Source organism: Ammodytes marinus (genome assembly GCF_949987685.1).
Source record: "Ammodytes marinus genome assembly, chromosome: 19".
In the NCBI taxonomy this organism is placed as follows: domain Eukaryota; kingdom Metazoa; phylum Chordata; class Actinopteri; order Uranoscopiformes; family Ammodytidae; genus Ammodytes; species Ammodytes marinus.
Genome location: NC_137223.1, coordinates 21,795,345 through 21,816,572, shown reverse-complemented (window position 1 = coordinate 21,816,572; position 21,228 = coordinate 21,795,345). Strand labels below are relative to the sequence as shown.

At 39.9% G+C, this 21,228-nt stretch overlaps 3 protein-coding genes across 3 annotated transcripts in view; all 3 read right to left on the bottom strand.

The window, feature by feature from the left end:
• Positions 1-91: 91 nt before the first annotated feature.
• On the bottom strand, positions 92-4,915 carry LOC307266135 (solute carrier family 22 member 2-like; the record flags this gene model as incomplete). Its single annotated transcript, XM_080048070.1, has 11 exons — positions 92-195; positions 325-437; positions 548-656; positions 1,027-1,241; positions 1,699-1,799; positions 1,929-2,043; positions 2,142-2,310; positions 2,953-3,107; positions 3,239-3,342; positions 3,498-3,545; positions 4,562-4,915. 11 exons carry the CDS (start codon positions 4,913-4,915, stop codon positions 92-94), a joined length of 1,587 nt encoding a protein of 528 aa, XP_079904196.1.
• A 1,616-nt stretch (positions 4,916-6,531) lies between these two features.
• LOC307266134 (solute carrier family 22 member 2-like) lies at positions 6,532-12,357 on the bottom strand (the record flags this gene model as incomplete). The annotated part of the gene is made up of 11 exons (XM_080048069.1): positions 6,532-6,625; positions 7,134-7,233; positions 7,406-7,518; positions 8,103-8,211; positions 8,477-8,691; positions 9,076-9,176; positions 9,519-9,633; positions 10,085-10,253; positions 10,616-10,770; positions 10,977-11,080; positions 11,956-12,357. 11 exons carry the CDS (start codon positions 12,355-12,357, stop codon positions 6,532-6,534), a joined length of 1,677 nt encoding a protein of 558 aa, XP_079904195.1.
• Positions 12,358-13,838: 1,481 nt separating this feature from the next.
• Positions 13,839-21,228, bottom strand: part of igf2r (insulin-like growth factor 2 receptor) — a gene marked incomplete at its 5' end in the record, with an annotated part of 42,916 nt that continues 35,526 nt past the window's right edge. The window contains 7 exons of the mRNA XM_080048432.1: positions 13,839-17,018; positions 17,777-18,037; positions 18,367-18,436; positions 18,799-18,951; positions 19,245-19,431; positions 20,228-20,427; positions 20,871-21,017. Coding sequence (XP_079904558.1) covers positions 16,854-17,018; positions 17,777-18,037; positions 18,367-18,436; positions 18,799-18,951; positions 19,245-19,431; positions 20,228-20,427; positions 20,871-21,017 — 1,183 coding nt within the window. The 3' untranslated portion in view covers positions 13,839-16,853. The remainder of the gene's footprint in view (positions 17,019-17,776; positions 18,038-18,366; positions 18,437-18,798; positions 18,952-19,244; positions 19,432-20,227; positions 20,428-20,870; positions 21,018-21,228) is intronic.

The following is a 21,228-nucleotide window of genomic DNA, read 5'->3' as shown; positions in this document are numbered from 1 at the left end:
CTTCATATTATCCACAACTGGGGAAATAGAACAAGAATCAACACTGTTTTATGAATTTAATTTAACTTTTTAAGGAGAGTTAGGCGATATCTCACCTATTGGGAAACTCAATATCATCAATGGTCTCAGGGAGAGGAACTCCTCTGGTTTCAGGCAACAACAACACCAGACCTCCTGCTATTAACGCAACCACTCCTGTATAAAATACAACTGAATCAGTTACAGGTATAAGGCATCACAGTGTTACTCACTACATTATAGACTTTTAAATACATAAAAACTAACACTATAACAAATCCATCATTGATAACATCAAAAACCCGCCAAAGATGATGAGTGGCAGCTCCAGCCAGATGACAGCCAGTCTGTAGAGCAGAAAGGGAGCCACGATGCCTCCGACATCACACAGAGTTGAACAGATCGACACTCCCATGTTCCTGTATATAATTAAATTCTCATTAAGTATTACATTTTGCAATTCCACTGTATATTTTAGAGTTATTTTGCCATAAATGCAGAAGTACAATTCAGAGCAGTCTGACCTCACCTGATAAACGTTGGGTAGAGCTCTGTATTGACAAACACCACCATCTCAAAGGCCATGGTGATCCCCAGCCGACCGATACAGGCCACCACTGTCTTGAACCAGAACATGTCTGAGGCACGGAGAGAAAAGTGCATTTGAGGAATTGTGTGCACATTAAGAAAGTTTGAATAGAATATCTGAGCTGAAGCGTAAACCTAACAATTATAAGATTTGTAATGATGCAAAAGTGTATTGAGTCATAAAGACTATGATTACATTTCTTAATATTAAAACTTTTTTCATGTACAAACAAATTACTGAATGACGCAGATTTATTACTATTCAGATTTATATATTATTAATTGATCCAATATCATGAAATTTCTCCTTTTATTCATTCAGATTTTTGATTTCATGCACCCAGGCAACGGCAGTGATAAAGTGAATCAAGTAAAAACCAAACGTAAATGGTCTAAGAAAAAAATAAAGTTTTTTCTCACTGTCAGGAATGCAGGCCGTGAACAAGCAGGAGAGTCCGGCGACGATGTTGGCACAGGCAAAGGGAATGCGTCTGCCAACACGCTCAATGGTGAAGAGGATTAGAAATGCAGCGGGGAACTCCACCAAGCCGGAGATGAGGAAGTCGATGTAGACGTTTCCTCCCGCTATCCCCACCCGCATGATAAGGCCTTGATAAACCACAGCACTGGTGAACCTATAGAGATGGAAACAATGGTAAATGGACTTGTCCTTGTATAGCGTTTTTCTAGTCATACTTGACCACTCAGAGCGCATTATACTTCTGTCGCAATCACCCTATTCACAAAGACATTCAAGCAATGATGGCAGATGCTGCCCATTCTTAGGCTTTTTGATCCAACTACATTGTTTGCATCTCATTAACCCATTCACACACACACACACACACACACACACACACACACACACACACACACCAGTGTGCAGCAGCCATCAGGAGAAACTTGAGGTTCAGTGTCTTGCTCAGGGACACTTCAACGTGTGGCAGGGGGAATCAAACCACCAACTCTGCCATCAGTAGACTACCTTCCTGCCCGCTTAGCCACAGCCGTCCGGAAACAAGAAGATAGAATATCTGCTTCATTTTGGGGGTTGGGTTAGCCTACAAATCTGTTATTATAGGTGAGTCTCACCAGTTGAACATGAGGATGAACGTGTGCTTTCTCATGTTAGGAGTTTTGATCAGGTCCAGCAAAGAGGCAGAGGGGGAGTCACCCTCATCATCAGTTATTGTCTGAAACAAGTAATCATGATCCAGTTTTGGACCCCTCACATTAAGTAGAATCTTAGTACAAATGATTTGACATCACAATATGATACTTAAAGAGATAGACATATGTTTTAATTGGAATTTCTTTGTTACCTCAAAGTTCTTAGGGAGTTTCATCTTGTTCTCTTTAGCCATAGCTTCAGTGATCTCCAAAGCTTTTGAAGTATTTTTATGAGAGATGAGCCACCTTGGAGACTCGGGGATAAACCTGTGACACGGAAAAAATGTCCGCAAAAATCTCAGCAACTGTTCACCAATATCAACTGCTTCCTAAACATATAAAACATTAAAAATAAAGTATCTTACCAGTAGTAGGACAGGAAGATGAGGTAGGGTGCTGTAATGACGGCCTGCAGCCAACGCCAGTCAGTGATGAAATAGGCGAGCAAAGGTAGGATAAGTATACCTACACTGAAGAACATCTGGTACAATATGCCCACGGTCCGTCTGTACTCAACTCCAACTATCTCTGTGACTGGGAGAAAAGGTATAAAAAAAAGAATTTGTTCCACTAAAACTAAAACAATCACTGAATGGACATATATAAAGGGACATAAATAAATATATAGCCTAAACTAACCCCTGTCAAGGACTACTGTAGTAGGAATTTACCAAACACTGATGTATATCATGTACATTGTTTTGTTCAAATACAGAGCATGGACTGTGAAGTGAATAGTGAGAAAGCTATTGTTTGAAATTTTACCGTGTCATACTTGAGCCGTTGGTTCATAATTGTTATATCAATTAGTAGTTGGTCACAGGTGCCCTGTGTACCAAATCACATACTTTTTGTTTTTACTACACTACATACTAAAGTACAGAAGAGTTTTAGGGCACAGGAGAGGAAAAAAAAATCAGATAAGGAAGATTTTTCTTTCATTATGTTGAGAAATGTCAAGAATAAAGACAAATACTCCAAATTGCTATTGGAGTAAGTGGGGCATTTATGTATTTTCAGCATACTACATTGACGTGCCTGTATCAGGACATCCTAAATCTTTTTCTGGCATGCTAAATAGTATGGAAGTATGGGTATTGGAATGCAGGGTAGGTTTAGTTTTTGAGAAGCCTCAGTCGACGATCAATTTCAGCAAACATGGAAATTCATCATTACGCAGCACATATTGGGTCATCCAGCCTCCTTTGACTCCAAAACCAAAGATGGCCCTGACCACCAGAATGGAGATGTAGTTTGGAGCCACAACAAGCGCAATCCCTGCAATCAAATTCAGGATGTTGGAAATCAAGAAACTGATCTTCCTTCCAAACCTGCGGGAAGAAAGAGAAAGGCAAGGCTTCAAAATAAGAGAAGCTTGATTCAACATTATACGAATTCATAACATTACAAAAATAATAAAAGTATAGATTTTAAACATAAAAACATCAAAATAAGGCCTAACCTGTCAGCGAAGTAACCAAAAGCAAAGCTTCCAACGAGGAAGCCAGCATTGAGAGTGGATTGGTACATGTCCAAAAACCATGCATCCGAACACACCAGGTTGAACTGTGACCAAAGGGAAATGGTTACATGTCTTTGTTGAAGCAGTTAGTCTGCATGCCATTCAGAAAATAGTGACGTTTTGATTTGACTTGTATTAGGTTATTTGCTTAATTTTAGCTTTTTAAGTGACTGAAATCTACGATATTTTCCCTTCTCACCTCCGTGACAAAGGACTTTCTGCCTTCATACTGATATTCCCATCCATCCTTAAAGACAAAAAAGGAATCTGTGCATTTAAAACAGATGGTAAAAGCATTCTTAATTAAAAATGTGCAAAGAAAGGAGTCCTTATAATCAGACCCAATGCTCCTTTGCTGGTGTCGCTCATTTACAAAAGCAAACCTTAACTCTGCAAACCAAAGGCCTCTTTTCATTGATGCCCTTGATCTTCTGTGTGTCCGTGCACACACCCGCCAAAGAGCTTTGTACCCATCACAATGCCAACACAGTGCTGAATTTTACCACATGAAAGCACTACATTGCAAAGAGTTCATCATTATATAACTTCAGGGTCAGAGGAGTACTTCAGTGAAATGAAAGGAGAGAAAAAAAACATATAAACAGAAGATTCTTAGACTACAAGTCCTAAGACTAAATTGTACTTTCATTGGACAATCTCCATTCAAAATTCCATTTAGTCCAGGATTTGGCTTAATTCATGTCTGTGACACTGGACCTACTGTATATGTTTACTTAATCTGTACAAAAAAATAAGTGAAACCATAAATACACTATTGTTTACACCAGAAACCATTTGAACACTTTGGTATTTTAGAACAGAAGACGATGTTCCATTACATGGTGCCGATTCTACTCTTCTTTGGTATTGGGTACTGATGCTTTGGTGTGGCCTTTTCAAGCTTGTGCTGGAGTTTCTCATTGGCCACCAAGGTGAGGAACAGCTGTACTGCGTCTGGGAGCTCTGAAACACTGCGGCCGTTACAGTGGCTTGGCTGTTTATTGTGCAACATAGGGTGCCACCCACTGATGACGCTCTCTGACCAACCACTGGTCTGCAGTGTTTCACGTCACCGTTTAGTAAAGTCCCTACCTTTTTGGTACCTTTTACCGGGTACTTTTACACAGTGGAAAACCTTAAAAGGCGAGTAGATAAGGGTGGAGTAGATCTAGTAATATGCAATGGATAGTGCCGGAAAATTGACACGTGTTTCAATGTTATTTTGTTGTTCAATGTTATTTTTTGTAGTCTGAGGGATCTCACCTTGCAGGTGGTAACTGGAACGCCAGTCAGGTTGAGTTCCCGGGTATCACAGGTGAGCTCTGTGGTGTTCCAGTCCACCTTGTACTGCTCACAGCTACTCTGCTGCACCACTCCAGAGCTGTTGACCAGCGGCACCGTCAGCCTGCGACTGTCTGCCAGGCTCCAGCCGCACGCCTGCCTCCTCTCCACCACGGCCGAGTCCCGACACCAGTGATCGGGGGTGAAGCCCTGGAAGACAATGCCCACGTACACACCTGCAAAAGGCAACGACAGCAGACAAAGCAGGGCGAAGATTCGCTTCTGACAGCGGCCGAAAGTCCCAGCCTCCTCAAGGAGGTCGTCAAAGGTCGCCATCACCACTGGGATCCAACTTTCTGTTATTCAATATATTATTAAAACAGGTAAAATGTTGTACTCTCCAGCAGAGTACCGATAGTAGTTTGCTTTCGAGGTTTTGACGGACTTTACCCTCCTGTTCACTAACTAGGTCGATCTGCAACTAAAGTCCAAAAAAAAGACTGTTAAAAAACGATTAAATCTTCAGTGGAGAAGAAAACATGTTACTGTTTAAACAGAGAAAGAAGAGCAGTTATGCAATCTTTCAATGAACCTAAACTGAACACAAGCCAAAGCAAATTCTGTTAGTATGCTTGACGTGGTCTACCATGGTTACACAGTGCAAATTTATGCGCAAGCTTTTGTCACAGACTTTTGAAAGGGAAGGCAATGATGTTCAATGCAACATTGGCATTAAATTCAGTGATCTACAACTCTTAAAGCTCCTGTGTGTAGCATTTGAAATCCTGTGCACTGTGTGAGCCCTAGAGGCAGTATATAAAAAAGAAAGTGTGGTTAACAGCAGGACGCATGCATTGTCTGTTTTTTTTCTCCAACTAACAAAAACCTTTGAGTTCAGATTTTCATAGATACTGTAATCACAGAGGGTTTAAGCACATTTAAAGTGGTGAATATAAGCCACTGCAGATGGTAACTTTACAATGAATAGTAGATAGTTAAACAGTATTCACTCCACAGCTAAGTAAACAGAGGCCATAGTATTAGAATTTGTGTCCATTTAAGTTAAGTTTCTGTGTTTTGTTTGTTGTCCCCCTTACCCTCTTCTCTCATTTGCCCTTTCCCAAAATTTCCTCTAGATGTTTTACTTCCAACTGTACTTCTATGGCAGTGGTGGAAGAAAACTCTCATATTTTGCATTATCTCAAGTTTCCTACCTCAGAAAAATTTACAAAAAGAACCAAAAGTAATCATTATGCTGCACAACCTTACTTAAAGTTACAATCCTTAATATTTTCATGAATTCTGAGATGATTCTATTTTGAATTAGATTTTTTTCTGAATAACACATACAAAAACATTCACACTTGGTACCATAATTGCATGTCTGTTTAGTCATTTTCATGGGTTTGTGGCAGTGTCTGCCATTCCTGTGCTGGATTCAAACTTCCTCATTCGTTCCAGTGATTCACAGAAAAGGATGCAGAATGTAGTCCAGAGTTTGGGTTTTTAATTTTATCTTATTGATATTAGCTGATTTATTACAGATATCATCAAATCAGCCAGTTCTGAAATCGCGAGGGGACAGTTGAACAAGTTAGGAAAATATCTTGATCAAATAATCGTGTTTTTGTTTTCTCATGAAAACGCTTGGAGTCCAAGTTGTGTTAAAAGAAAACTCTTTAATAATTTAATAATGTAGATCTAGAATAATTCTAACAATATAATAACTCATGTCAGATGAGTTCACGCTCCACTCTCTTTAAATTTACACATGATATTTTCAATACATCATACATCACTCATCACCAAGCAGTACACTGTAATCTAAAACAGATGTTGATATAGCTGGATACACACTCAAAAAATAAAGCTCAAAGGAGGTACCTTGTATATATTCACAAGCAACACAATGTTAAAACAACATAAATAAATACTTTGGTCCCAGAGGGAGACTAAACAGTCGCTGGTTCTTTGTTGTTCGAGACGTCGTTGTTGGGCAGCAGGTTGGCCATCTGCTGGCTCTTCAGGTCAGCTTTCTCTTTCGCTCTGAACACAGAATGACATGATTTACATTTAGTATATTTGTTGTCATTATTTTTTTTTAAACCCTTAAATATGAGGATTTGCTGCTATTTCTTTGCGTTACTTGATAGTTAACTAAAGATCTTTAGGTTTTGGACTGTTGCTCAGATAAAACAAGACTTTAAAAGACGCATTTTTTAACCATTATAAAACATTTTGTAAACTAATCGAGATTGGTCCAATACTCTGCAGATGGACCAATAATGTTATCAATTCTTAGCTGCACTCCTAATAAAGTAAACATATATACAGTACATAATTGAGGAAAAAATGTGCAGCGTCTTCAACATAATATGTGAACACCTTTATCCAGAACATACACATGAGCATAGATAAACATACACTAGATACAAAGAAAAGAAAGCCATGAAGACAAAATCATGGATTGTGACAAAATGTGTTGAATAAAGAACATTATTTCTTGTTGTGCTTTAAGGATTCAGCTGTGGACACTATAACTTATCACACACACCTTTCTGGGAACTCAATGTCGTCGATAGTGTCCGGCAGTGGAACACCTCTGGTCTCAGGAAGCAGCAGCACCAAACCACCGGCCACGAATGCCAGACACCCTGCACAACACAATAACAACACATTAAGAAAAATGTTTTGTATCCGCTCAGTGTTAAAGCCACCTGTTGTGTAAATATTCAGTAAGTCAAAAAAGTTTCTGCCAATCTAAGAACATGCCAACATCAGAATATCATAATTCTCTCACTCTGTACTAATAATAATAAAACCAACCAAAGATGATGAGTGGCAGCTCCAGCCAGATGACAGCCAGTCTGTAGAGCATGAAGGGAGCTACGATGCCTCCAATGTCACACAGAGTGGAGCAAACTGACACGCCTAAGTTTCTGCAGACAAAAAGGACAATGGGTAAGTTTCTATTTGAATATAAGTTACAATAAGCACACAGTATATTTGCTGCATCTCAACACTGTCATGAAGCTTTTCGAACACTCCAGAGATCAATTTCTCCTTTGCATCGGTTTATTTGAACAAGTTAAAAGTTACTTGTAGCACATTGGTGGTCGATTGGTTACTGTAAATGTCATATACAGGTTGGCAACCTTTGTTTTATTTCACAAAACCCTCTCTTTCATGTTTGCTGTCTGTCTCTATCCAATAAAGGTTAAAAAAAGCCCCAAAAATATACCTTAAAAGTTACGCCTTAGGCATCTCGAGGTCATGAGAACGTTAACAGTTCATAGGCCAGGCTGTTACATGATTTAAAACGGTTCAATTTACGGTTATTTCAGACTCAAATTATCAGGTTCCAATCGACACCATTCCACTTATCTCGACTGCCATCAGTCTAAGCTGTACAGCGAGACTCAGCCCTTCATGGCTTGAACTAAATACCAACATTAGCAAGCCGATAAACCAATATACGCAACTGAGAAAACAACTAAGAGTGTATACAGCTTGTTCATTTCACCTGACAAATGTCGGGTAGAGCTCTGTATTGACAAACACCACCATCTCAAAGGCCATGGTGATCCCCAGACGACCGATACAGGCCACCACTGTCTTGAACCAGAACATGCCTGCGAAGAGAGAGAGGGTCAAAGAAAAACTGTGATGTCACAACTGGGCAAACTGTAGGGTTAGACAGTGAGACCATAAAACACTCTTTCTGCCTTTTTTCTCAGGCTAGGATGAACCGATTTCTAAAGTTTTTGCACATTTATACTCCATAGGATCTCAGAGTTCAATACACCTTCATATTCCCACTGGTGAAGTAGGCCTTTAAGCAAATCAAGAAATGACTATCTTATGAAATGTCTTCTCCGCCTTTCACCCACGACCTACTTTCAGGAATGCAGGCCGTGATAAAGCAGGACAGTCCGGCCACGATGTTGGCAGAGGCGAAGGGAACGCGTCTGCCGATTCGTTCGATGGTGAAGAGGATTAGAAACGCAGCGGGGAACTCCACCAGGCCGGAGATGAGGAAGTCGATGTAGACGTTACCTCCCAGAATCCCCAGCCTCATGATCAAACCCTGGTAGACGATAGCGCTGGTGAACCTGGAAGAGACAGCGTGAGAGTAGTGAGTGGAATATGAACAGCTGCTGTATACTGTGTTGTTATGTTATATGTTGCTGTTGGTTTAGAAAAAGGAAATGTGTTGAAGTGGATGCTTTGTAAGATGATGACTATTTTCCACAATAAAAATATTTTAAACACGGAATATGATGACCACTAGTTCCACTGTAGGTAGTGGTAAAAGTGTCTAGAAAGTGAAATAAGTCTTTAATTTTTCAACTATTTAGTAGGTTATTATATCTAGACCCGTTCGTTTGCTTTGGGATTTAATGTTGTTTTGTGAATGTTAAACAATATTTAACTCATAAAGTGAGTTACTGCTGTATAATGATCACTTCTTACTACATAGAGAACAATAAACTCACCAGTTGAAGCTAAGGATGAAAGTGTGTTTTCTCATTTTCGGAGTCCTGATCAGGTCCATGAAGGAGGCGGTGCAGGTGTCTGCATTGTCATCCGCCATATTCTGCAGGAATACAATGTATTCTTTGCATACTGCTGCTAATAAATGTTTAAGTACATTTAAATTCTTCTGTGCTTTACTGTTGTTTTTTTCTATTTAAAAAAACATGAAGTTGGAAGACAAATTTTAAACACAATTATTAAACGCCAAATTGGTGAAATACAAAAATGTAATAGAATCAGTTTTTTTACAGGAAGCATTGTTAATGGAATGTAATACAGTTATCGCACTTATAACAGCATCAACAAAGTGTTTCTGGTCCTAAACTTGATTTTAAAAGATGCATATTGTCAATAACTGCCACTGGAGACATTGTGACCGTGTGTGTGTCTTACGGATGGTTACCTCAATGTTCTTAGACAGGGTCTTTCCATTCTCTTTGGCCATGGCCTCTGTGATCTGAATAGCTCTGGCCTTTTTGTTCTGAGAGAGAAGCCATCTTGGAGATTCTGGGATTAACCTGCAAATTCAAAACCCCTCATGAAACAATAACCTTGATAAAGGCATACAGTACAAATACAGTAACCTGAATCTAGTATTGTCTAGTCTTTGAAGTTTTAAACTGTGATGGTTTTACTTTTATAATGTTCTAAAAAGCAAAGTTTAGTTAGTCTGGTTTAGTCAGTTTCTTGAACATGTTAGAATAATACAAACACTAAGTTAAACTCATATCCAATAAAAAGAAAAAACAAACTAGATCCTAAGCAACATACAAGCAACACATTAGTAACTCAAATCATATTGTTCATGTTCAAAAAGGGTAAGGAGAAACAAAAAAATATAAATAATGAAAAAAATAATTCTGGTAAACATAGAAAATTAATAATTAATAAATAAGTGTCAATGATCCATTTTAAGACTACACATACGGTTTAAAAGACGATATATAAAAAACTAAGTTATTTTCTTACCAGTAGTAGGACAGGAAGAGGATGTAGGGGGCGGTGATGACGACCTGCAGCCAGCGCCAGTCGGTGATGAAATAGGCGAGCAGAGGAAGGAGGAGGATCCCCACACTGAAGAACATCTGATAAATGACTCCCACTGTGCGTCTGTACTCCACACCCACAAGCTCTGTGACTGAGGGACAGCAAGGACAAATGTTTTGTGAGTGTAAGAATGTTTAAGATGTGATCAAAAAGGAAAGATTGAACTAAGAAAAAACTTTTCTTTCACTTTGTTAGTCACAATAGCAAACCCCTATTTATTTTAGTTTTAGTGACACACACACTCTCTCTCTCACACACACACACACACACCTTTAAAAAAAAGTGTTTAGACTGTGGTCCTACTTTTGTAATTGCAATTTTAAATTGCTTGTTCTGTTTAAAAATATTTTAATTAGTATTTATTTATGTTTTTTTTTCTGTTGTTGTATTGCTCAACATTTCCCATGTCGATAAAGCCCCCTCGAATTAAATTTAATTGAGTGTGGTTCTTACTCAGCACATATCCAGCCACCCAGCCTCCTTTCACTCCAAACCCGTAGAGCGTCCTGAAAACCAGTAAAGACGCGTAGTCCGGAGCCACGGCAACCAGGATCCCTGCAATCCCATTCAACAGGTTGGACATCAGGAAGCTCATTTTCCTGCCGAACCTAAAGGCACAAGAACAAATAAGGCAGACAGTTGTTATATTATTGGTATATAAAGTTAAGGTATTTCAAGGTATATTGGCCTTTCACTCATGCACAGATTGAAATTGTGCGTTAAACAAGTGAATTAAACCTGGACAACTTGATCTGACGTGCATCATAGCAACATGAATGCCAGACTAACATATCAATCTCAGACTTAGGCCTACCTGTCAGCCAAGTAGCCAATGGCGATACTCCCTACCAGGAAGCCCACGTTGAGGGTGGCCTGGTACATATCCACCAGCCATGCATCTGCACACACCAGGTCAAACTGGGAAAACAGACAAACAAATCAAACATTATATTCATAACTGTCTTTACAGTATTCCCCGAAACTCAACAAAAAAAGAAACTGAAACTTTTTTTCAAACTCCTAATTCAATTTACGATGAGCTTATGTTCTGCTATGACATTACTGATGGTGGTGTGGAAATGCAACATGGCCAAAATGTTTACCCTCAGCAGAGTTTGTGCTGCCGAAATGGGAATTCAATTTATTGTATCTGAAAGAAAATGTGCTAGATGGCAATGTAGGCTACACCGATACTTCACATTCTTTATTCTCGGAGATAGCAAAGTTAGCAAATAGGCCTTTTTTCCCAAAACATTTTGTAACACAGACAGCACTGACTTTCCACTCAGGGTTTTGGACAGATCGGACAGCTTTCCAATCTCAAAAAGTCAATTTGAGAAGTAAAGTCCAATTGCACAAGCTAGCCTATCTTGGGTACGATTAGAGCCAGGTGTTGAAGAAACTAGGAAAACTGAGGATGACTACGAAACAAACTGGCCAAGGCAGATCCATAGTTGGCTAAGTGTAACCTAATGTACAATAAGAATCTAATATGGATTTTATCTGGAAATGTGGCAGTTGAAATGATGAGTAAATAGGGGCTTTACGTGTTTAATAACCTCTTCTGTAGACCCTTTTACCAATAGGCCTTTAACGCAAACAATAAATGAAAGTTTCTAAATTTCAAATATATGCCATTAATTATGTCTGTTCTTATTGTCATTCTTTCACGCTGCATCATATTGTATTGTATTATTGCCTGCAGAGGTTTCTTCAGCCTCAAAATGATTTAGATTATATTCTCTTACTTCAGTTATTGTGCGCCTATACTTCTTATTTCGTCTTATGCTTACCTCAGTAACAAAGGACTGTCTTCCCGGGTAGTCGTACTCCCAGCCTTCCTTGCAGCCCGTTGTTGGGGTTTGGCTGAGGTTGAGTTCCCGGGTATCACAGGTGAGCTCTGTGGTGTTCCAGTCCACCTTGTACTGCTCACAGCTACTCTGCTGCACCACTCCAGAGCTGTTGACCAGCGGCACCGTCAGCCTGCGACTGTCTGCCAGGCTCCAGCCGCACGCCTGCCTCCTCTCCACCACGGCCGAGTCCCGACACCAGTGATCGGGGGTGAAGCCCTGGAAGACAATGCCCACGTACACACCGGCCCAGGGCATCGACACCATACAGAACAGCGCGAAGATTCGCTTTTGACTGCGGCCAAACACCCCCGCCTCTTCCAAGATGTCATCAAAACTGGTCATGGTTGCAGAGGTTTTTATTATTTTAAGACTTAACTGTAAAAAGTCACCGTTTTGGCCTACTTATTTTTTTTTATTTGACAGAATTGTACAGCTCCTGTCCCTAGACTGGTGGTAAGAGGTCACCCTGCAAAGATGAAATTATAGTTAAAACTTACAGATATAGCCCAATACAATAAAAGTTTACTAACTTAAAAACAAAAAGTGTCTACAGTTTTGCCAGTGGGTAGCCTAGATGCTGAGCCTCCCTCCATAGACTGACCACTGAAATGTCTCTCCTTAGGGTTTTTAACCGGACACACAGGAGCAAAGGTCAGAGTAAGACGTCTTTGCTCCAGTGGCAGTGCAGTGAAGCATTAAAACACGTTTACTATCACCGTTGCAGACGTCAGACCGAGTGTAACTTAAAACTGGCAGAAACACCCCCCCCCACCCACGGGTTTGTTATCATAAATCCAACAATATGAACACATGGCCAGGGTCTGCATGTGTTCACCCTGCCCTCTGCAGCTCTTGCACGCAGTCAGTATTGCTGTCAATCAGTTACCATTTAAACATAGTTCTTGGGAATCTGTGAAGATCTGACCACTAAAAGACATGAAGATAGACTTACAAGTAGTAAGAAATGCAATATGATTATACTCAAATGACTTTACCTCTAGTCTATGTAGATGGTAAAATGTTGTAGTTTGTGATAAAAAAATGAATAAACATAACCCATAATTGCATTTCTACAACTTTTAAAAAGGGCATGAAAATCCTTGTGCATTTTCATTTTAACATGATACACTTTGTAAACGGTACTCACCATCATCAGAAGACGAGGTAGTCTCTCAGGGTGAGGAGCTGGTAACAGATCTTCTCCAGGTATCCAAGCAACGGGAGGTTGCGTCTGAGGGATTGGTGTCTATCAGGCCAATTCAGCGAAGGTCACAAGGTTACACAAGGACATAATCTTTGTCCAACCTAACAAGACACATCAGTTCTGTAAACAACATGTAGCGATCTATTGAGGTGCAGAAAGACACGAATAGCCACACAACTTATATGGAAATGATACTAGATAGGAAGGATTGCCACATCAGGAACATACTGTAATACTAATTACCGCACACACACTCATGCACCCACACACACACCATGCAGACACACACACACACACACACTCATGCACACGCCCACACACACAGGACCTTCAATAAATCACGTTGGGCCCATGTATGAGGGCCAGAAGGACCTGAGACTTGACTCCTCTCTTCATTGAACTTTCTTTCTTCTTAGTCAGAGTATGGGATTAAACCACAACAGTGATAAACAGCGGATCTTATTTATTCAAATAATGCAATATCTTTTTTACATCAATGTCTTTTTTAAATAGGAAAACAGGCAAAGAGCTGAAGAACATATCAGACAACATAACTTACACCAACGAAAATATAATAATGACCCCTCCCACCTCTCCCCTCATAGTACCAAATCATCACAGAAGATTTCTTGTGCTTTTTTAAGTCACCATTTTCTCAGAGCTTTTTTGCTTCAGAATTTAACTCTCGATCGCGATCTCATGAAGCTGATTTGGACTCAGCGTAACCATGGACCAGTTCTCTGCCCGAGTGTAGACAAAAAAAGCACAAAAATGTCCATTCAAAACCTTCACGGAAAAGTGAAGGTTTAGTACAGTATCATGCAGACGAGCCACACTAACTTTAGTGCTAAATACAGCAGAAAACAGACTTTGTGCGACGTTTGGAAAGGACTTCACACACCGGACGGTACCACCTGCTTCTCCGTATTGAGGAGGGCTACTATTAGGGGGGGGGGGGGATGAGTTGAGTACAAAGTGCCAAACACAGGTAGATGCTATTGTCCCAGTACACATCTTCTTATAACAGGAATTTGAAGTAGAACGCTTTCAGAGAAACTGTTGAGGTCCACACACTGAATGAATTAGAATGTTTGAAATCTGTCAAATCAAATATGAATATTTAACACTTATAAGGATCCATTTGTAATTGCATTAATTTAGTTTTTTTGTAAACCTGCCCCGTGTACGCGCACCATCATCTCAATCTTTATTCTCTCAAATGTGGAGATAATTTTGAGATAATAAAACACCCTAATTTTAGATCTCATGATAGGGTTACTCTACAAAGACCTTCAAAAAAATGAACAGGTTACATGATTAGTGAGATTTTGGAGCAAGATTTTACCAAACCTTCAATTATTCTTGATATTTCAAGAGCCTGGCTATTTTACTCAAAAAACAGTTGAAAAATTGCTTCTGAAAAGTTCAATTTCAGTTTGGGATCACAGAGATAATAAACTACAATGAGGTTTTCTATTTGTTAATCACTATGGCACTAGTTATCCATAGAAAATACTGATCATATTCTAATGAAAATGCCATTTTAATGTATTTTTTTTTAAATCATTTTGTCAGTGTTTGGCATCTTACAAAAACTTGTTCAACAAATTTTGTGTATAAAGCTTAAGAAATACCCTGAATGGTGAACCTTCTCTATTGATAGGAGATTTTTAGAAAAAACACCATCATGTGTTCTTAATAACTTTCAGCATACGTTTCTGTGGATTGAATACTGAGAAAAAACAAATTAATCTTTCTTCATTCCCCTTTTTTACCATAATCAATAGAATCGATCATAACCTAATAAATACTCGTTTTCATCATATTTATGTGCACTATATTTGTGATTGCAAATGAATACACAACCTGTCCATAAACCCACAAGTGCTCTCCCAAGGTAGAATATCACTAAGTTAAATCAAAATGTGGCACGTTCGTTTTTCTTCGGCCAGGTGAGAAAAACACCTGTAAATGAGTGGAGAAAGAACCTGCAAGTAGGACGGAACCCAAATACTTTGTTTATATTGACACCTATCACATATCACAATCAGTCTGATATTAAACACATCGTGAACATTTTCAAATATCAACAAACTCTCAAATTTCTCTGGCCTTGATCTCCTATCATTACTAAAATTCCTTGTGAAAATTTCAGTTTAATTTGTAAGCATAACATGTGTTTAATTTAAGTCAACTGGCTGCATTCTTGATACATTAATGCTTCACTTTTGTCTCACCGTTACATGCGTTTGGCTAAATGGGGTTGGATTTCGGCAATACAAAAAAACTTGGCTTCACGGAGTTAAAATCTCACTCTTAATGCAATCTACAATTACAGACTTGAATACCAAAACGGATCCTTTATTGTACCAAAGCGGGCAAGCGGGGGGGGAAAAAAAAAATCCTTCCGACTTTCATACATTGGTGCCAGTTGGTGGCTGTAGAAATATGGCTTTGGGCGGGAGGCGGGTTTCAAAACCAAACACAACCTAAAAACTAACATCTCAACGTTCAACCTCCGTCCTCGTCGACCGTTCATTCACACTTAAGGCCACCTATATACTTCCGCACAGGACAGAGATTCGTACAGATAATTCCGCTCAGACAACCATTTTAAATAATCATAAAAACAAACATGAGCAATTCACCGGTGAAGACAACAAACAAACAAACAAACAAACAAACAAAACGTCCATATTATAGAACATTATCATCTATGTACAACTGTCTCTGAGACAAAAATCAAGCCGTCGCGTGACACGATTCATCGATACGAACACAAAGTAAATTCATCATCAGGAAGGCATCGCGCTTTCTCCTCATAAGCAAACTGTAAACAGCAATAAAAGACAAATGGGGTGTCTTCAATTCCCTTTAGAAACACAAGCCGTCACCTCTCCTGCCCACAGTACGTCCAGCACACTGAACTGAATTTTGCTTTGATAGCCTTCCGTTTCTCACTCCCAAAACAATCTACTAAATGATTTCACTATTGAGCTACTTACATCTCACCACCATCATCAGATACACTCCCAATGGACACTGAGATGAAAAACAAAAAATCAACACCAAAGGCTGCATTTATCACCTAGTCTGCAATGAGACAGTATAACTTGCAGTAAAGGGCTAAAGCAATGGCACAGCTTAATTTCAAAACTCTAGAAGGAACGAAAGACATGATATAGTTTAATTTTACATCTATTAACTGTCAAAGTCATTGAGAAAAGGTGATTCTTGTGCCTTTAGGTTTGACTTCAAGAGTCTCAATTGGCCTGTTGGGTGTGTAATAGATAAATGAGGAAAAGACTGCAGTGACTATAGTGAAACAGTTGAATTCATTCAGAATAATGAAAGATGAGAACAATAGGATACAGGTTAAAAAAAAAATCCTGTAAAACAATTTAAATAATTAGCTATCAATAAATAAAGAAACCTTGTAATAGCATCAACAGTCTGGAGACAGTGGACTGGATAGAGTCTGAGTAGAACAAGTAAAGGTGCAGTCCAAAAAATAAAAAATAAAAACAAAAAAAAACGGTTTCTGCTTTCACGTTGTTGGTATTTCATTGTTGTTGTTGCTATGATGGAGACATTCACTGAGAGAGAAGAGTTCAGACTGGAAGAGGAAGTGACATCACACCCTGAGGAGGTCCTCGTCACTGTCATCCTCGTCCCGTTTCCCATTGGCCGCTGCCGTGTTGCTGTTACCGTGGTTACGGCCCGAGGAGCGAGGTTTGCTGCTCTTCCTCTTCCTGTCCGACTCCTCCAGAAGGCCCACCAGGTCTTCGTCACTCTCCTCCTGGAATAGTAATATAGAAAGATTATTTATTTGTATTGAATATTTCAAATCATTCATGATTTCTTTTATTTCTCTTTTAGCAAAACACAAAAATGTGAAGCATTGACAGAATTACACGCATGGCTAGATAAAAAAAAAAAAAAAAAAAAAAAACTAAGGATAAAAGGTTAACAAAATAGAGTTAAATGAGTAATAAATAAATTCCAGCTGACTTATTTGTAAACACAACTACGTGATGTATTGCAATAAAATGATACCGCAATGTTGGTTAAAAATTGGTTAACTTGTGTTTTCAAGTGCTGGCCTCTCTAGTATCTTTGGAAACGCTCTTCCACATTTTAGGAGGATAGCTAGATAGAGGGTGGTAGGATGGCTTAGAGGAAAGGTGGCCAAACAGTAACTATAAGGTCTCTGGTTGGATTCCCGGCACCGGACAGGAGGGTGTTAGTTGTAAAACTAGAAGTGGCTGGTTTTAAATCTACGGTGCCCACCATCTCTAACATTGTGTCCTTGAGCAAGACACTTAACCCCAAACTGCTCCAGGGGCGCTGTACTACGGCTAAACCTTGCGCTCTGACCCCCTCCGAAGTGTGGTAACTTGAGAGGGCATATGCGGAAAGACAAATTTCAATGTAACCATTGACTAATAAAGTAACTTATAGCAACATTTAAAAACAACCATATACTTATGTGAGGTTTTTGAGCTCCATGCCAGAAGTGAACAGAAACCCCCTGGACTGATATCGTCGACCCCTCACCTGTAGGAAGGCGCTGCGATGAGCCGTAGAGGATTTAATGACGCGCACCCCGGGGACACTGAGCACCTCATCCTCACTGTCTTCATCCTGCTCATCCAGGGCGAACGACCGCAGCCCGTCTGTGTTCACCGGCTTGGTCCTGATGTGGCCGTTGGCGTGGTTACCTCTGCCCCGGTGGGAGGACGAGGAAGTGGGCGGGGCCTCCATCTCCTCCATCAGCCACTCCATCTCCTCTTCACCCGCCTCGTCGTCCATGTTGACCTGAAGACAGCGATGGAGGAAGTATTCAGGTCATTTACTTGAGGGTGCCGTGTGTATTATTGGGAGTATTAAGCAGCATCAAGAGGTGAGATTCTAGGTGTCAACGCTCCCTTGCTAACCTCTCGCATTCAGAGAATTTACAGAAGCTACGGTGGCCTTCAAGGACAAGAAGCCAGTTACTAAAGACGTCATACATTGCATTTTCCTGCTCTACATATTTAAGGTCGAGCTCATTTTAAGTCCTTTGTATAATGTTCGCTAGCTTAATCTATAGCAATGCATCATATTCTATAATATCATCATATGCTTGTTTGTATGTTTCCACCTACTTTGGAGTATTTGTAGGAGACTTGGTTTCCTCTCTTGCAGCAGCCAGCAACCTTCTGGATCACCAGCTCTCTGTTGTACAGGACAGAGACACACATTCATGTTAATGTAAAACAACATCTTTGAAGGTGGAGTCAGTGATTCTGGAGAATGCTTGTTGTCAAAATGCATTTTAGTCCAAATCAGTGAGACTCTGTAAACAGGCATGTTGCTAGCTATGGTGGGCCCCCTTTGTTTACATACCCTTTGTTTGCATACCAGTTTACAAAGTCTAGGCTGTGTATTAACACCAGATTTGTTTTTCAGTGCACACACACAACACTTACAGGAAGCGGATCATGAGGAGATATTCACAGATTTTAACAACAAGCATTTTTCAGAATTGCTAACAAATGTAAGCTTATCATCTAATCGTTTAATGCTAGTGGTCTCACCTCCTCTCTCTCTTGTGGAGCAGAAGCCCCAGCAGACAGACAGACACACCCACTAACAGCAGGCAGAGCATCAATCCCACCGCCTTGCTCCGCCTGGACAGACCTGCAGTCTCACTGCTGTCGTCATCATCAAAAGCCTTTGCGTCAACAGTCCTGCAACACGTATATAATGAAGATTAATTAAGGCGAGATAAAGAAGGAAACAATATTGTTTTTCACAAACACTAGTCAGTTTCGAGATTTTTGGCTATTTGTGTTCTTCCTTGATGCCATAAATATAGGATCCAAAATATACATTTAGGTGTACTGTATATTTTTTCTAAACATGGTCTGTTTGCATCCGTATATTTCTCCTATAGAATCATCTTTAACTTTTGCCGTCTGCAGTACAACAGAACTTCTAGCTAGTCTCTAGTAATAAAAGTAGTGTAGAAGTGTTAACTCACGTGAGACCACACACTGCGTTGGTGTGCCACACAAACAGATACTGGCATTCGTCCGTCTCTAGCATGAACTCTGGGATGCCGACGCCTGCCGTGGGGTTACAGTGGAACATGATGGTGGAGGAAACCTTCTTGGTCTTCTCCCGCCCACACTGTGACTCAGAGGGCACCATCACATCCAGGTTCCCTCCTTCAGCAAAAGGAGAAATGTGGTTGACATGCGTTAATCATGGTATCTGCACATTTCTAAAGAACAAATTTAATGGCTTTTAAGACCATTTTGAGACAGTTTAAGACCTTGCATATCTAAATCTAAATTTCAATTACTTTTAGGACTTTTCAAGATCTGCGGGCACCCTTGCGTTAATGTTAAATGGATGAGGTGAATTGGGATGTTCATATAGATAGATGTAATAACAGGGAACTATATGGGACTGTGGAAAACTTGTTACATACTTGTGCTAGCATTTAAGCATGACAATGGAATTTCCATAATTTAGTATATACAGTATGTATTCACAATGATATCATTATGAATGTGTGTAGATGGTGGCGGTGTTAGATGAAACTTAAAGGTGTAGTCAGCAATTCTGACTGTTGACAAAATCAATTTGTCAAAATCAGTTAATTTCCAGTGATGATATGTTCATACTGTGTGTGTGCTGAAAAAAATAAACTGTGTTTCTAGGCTCTATAAACTGGCATGTAGACAAAGGGGGCTCACCGTAGGCAGCAGCATGGTTTACAGAGCCTAGGCTGTGTGTTAACACTGTTTTCTTTGGATTGGAGGAGATATTCACTGATTTTGACAACAAGCGTTCTCCAGGATCTCTGACTCAACATTTCATATGTACAGTAAGTAAAGACAGAGTCAAAGCGGGCCAACAGATTGCATAATCTTTTTCCACGCCAACGTCAACAATCTCAGTTTTTCTTTTAGTTTTTTTTGGATTAGAAATGGGACACTCAACTAAGCAAAACATTACCTTTAATGTAGTACTTGGCTTTGCTGGAAGAGCCGATCTTGCGCCTGTAGGGTCCGTTGAGCTTGACCTGGCAGATGTTGGCACCCACACATTTGGTCATGGAGTTGTTGGTCAGGGAGTTGTTGGTGATGCCTGACAGCTGAATGTGGTAGATGTAGCGGTCGCCGTTTGGCCGGATGTCTCCAGACGCCTGGTGGTGGCTGAGAGGGGAAGCACAAGAACAACACAGGTAGAAAATGAAATGAAGAATTTCTCTGGACTTCTATAATCAGGGTTCCTCCTATACATTTCCCCATTTCAAAAGTCCATAATTTTCCACACTCAAATTGCCCTAACTTCTCGGTAGATTTTACTATACAAATAATTAGATGCATATTACGTAATTAAATGTTTTTTGAAATCCAACTGTTAACTTTTAAACACTAGCACATCAACCATTTTTTTTTAATTATATTTTAGAGAATAGGGGCAATTTTTTTTCCTCCATACCAATCTAGACCTGGAAATTACTCAAATTAAATTACATACTTTTCCAAACTGCGTAGATACCCTGTATGATTAAGTCTCTTTATTTTTCCCTATACCAGATATGCAGCAATTGAGGACACATGTGGACAGGTGTGTGAGTGTGTGCTTGTGTTACCTGTAGTACAGAGCTCCCAGACTAAGACTGGCTCCAGTGTCAGGCACCTGGATCGTCCCGTTTACCATCTCCACCTCATGCTGCTGCACCGCACACGCAGACCGAGTCTCCCAGCCAAACACAAACTCACATGTCTGCTCATCAACACTGTATACACAGACACAGACAGACACAGACACAGACACAGACACACACACACACACACACACACACACACACACACACACACACACACACACACAAACAAACAAAGAGATTAAAACCAAAGGCTAAGGACACAGCTGATAGATGCCGTGAAAGATGATGATTCAAGCATTAAAACAAGTTATATATATTGCGTAAGTAAATCATTATTGAT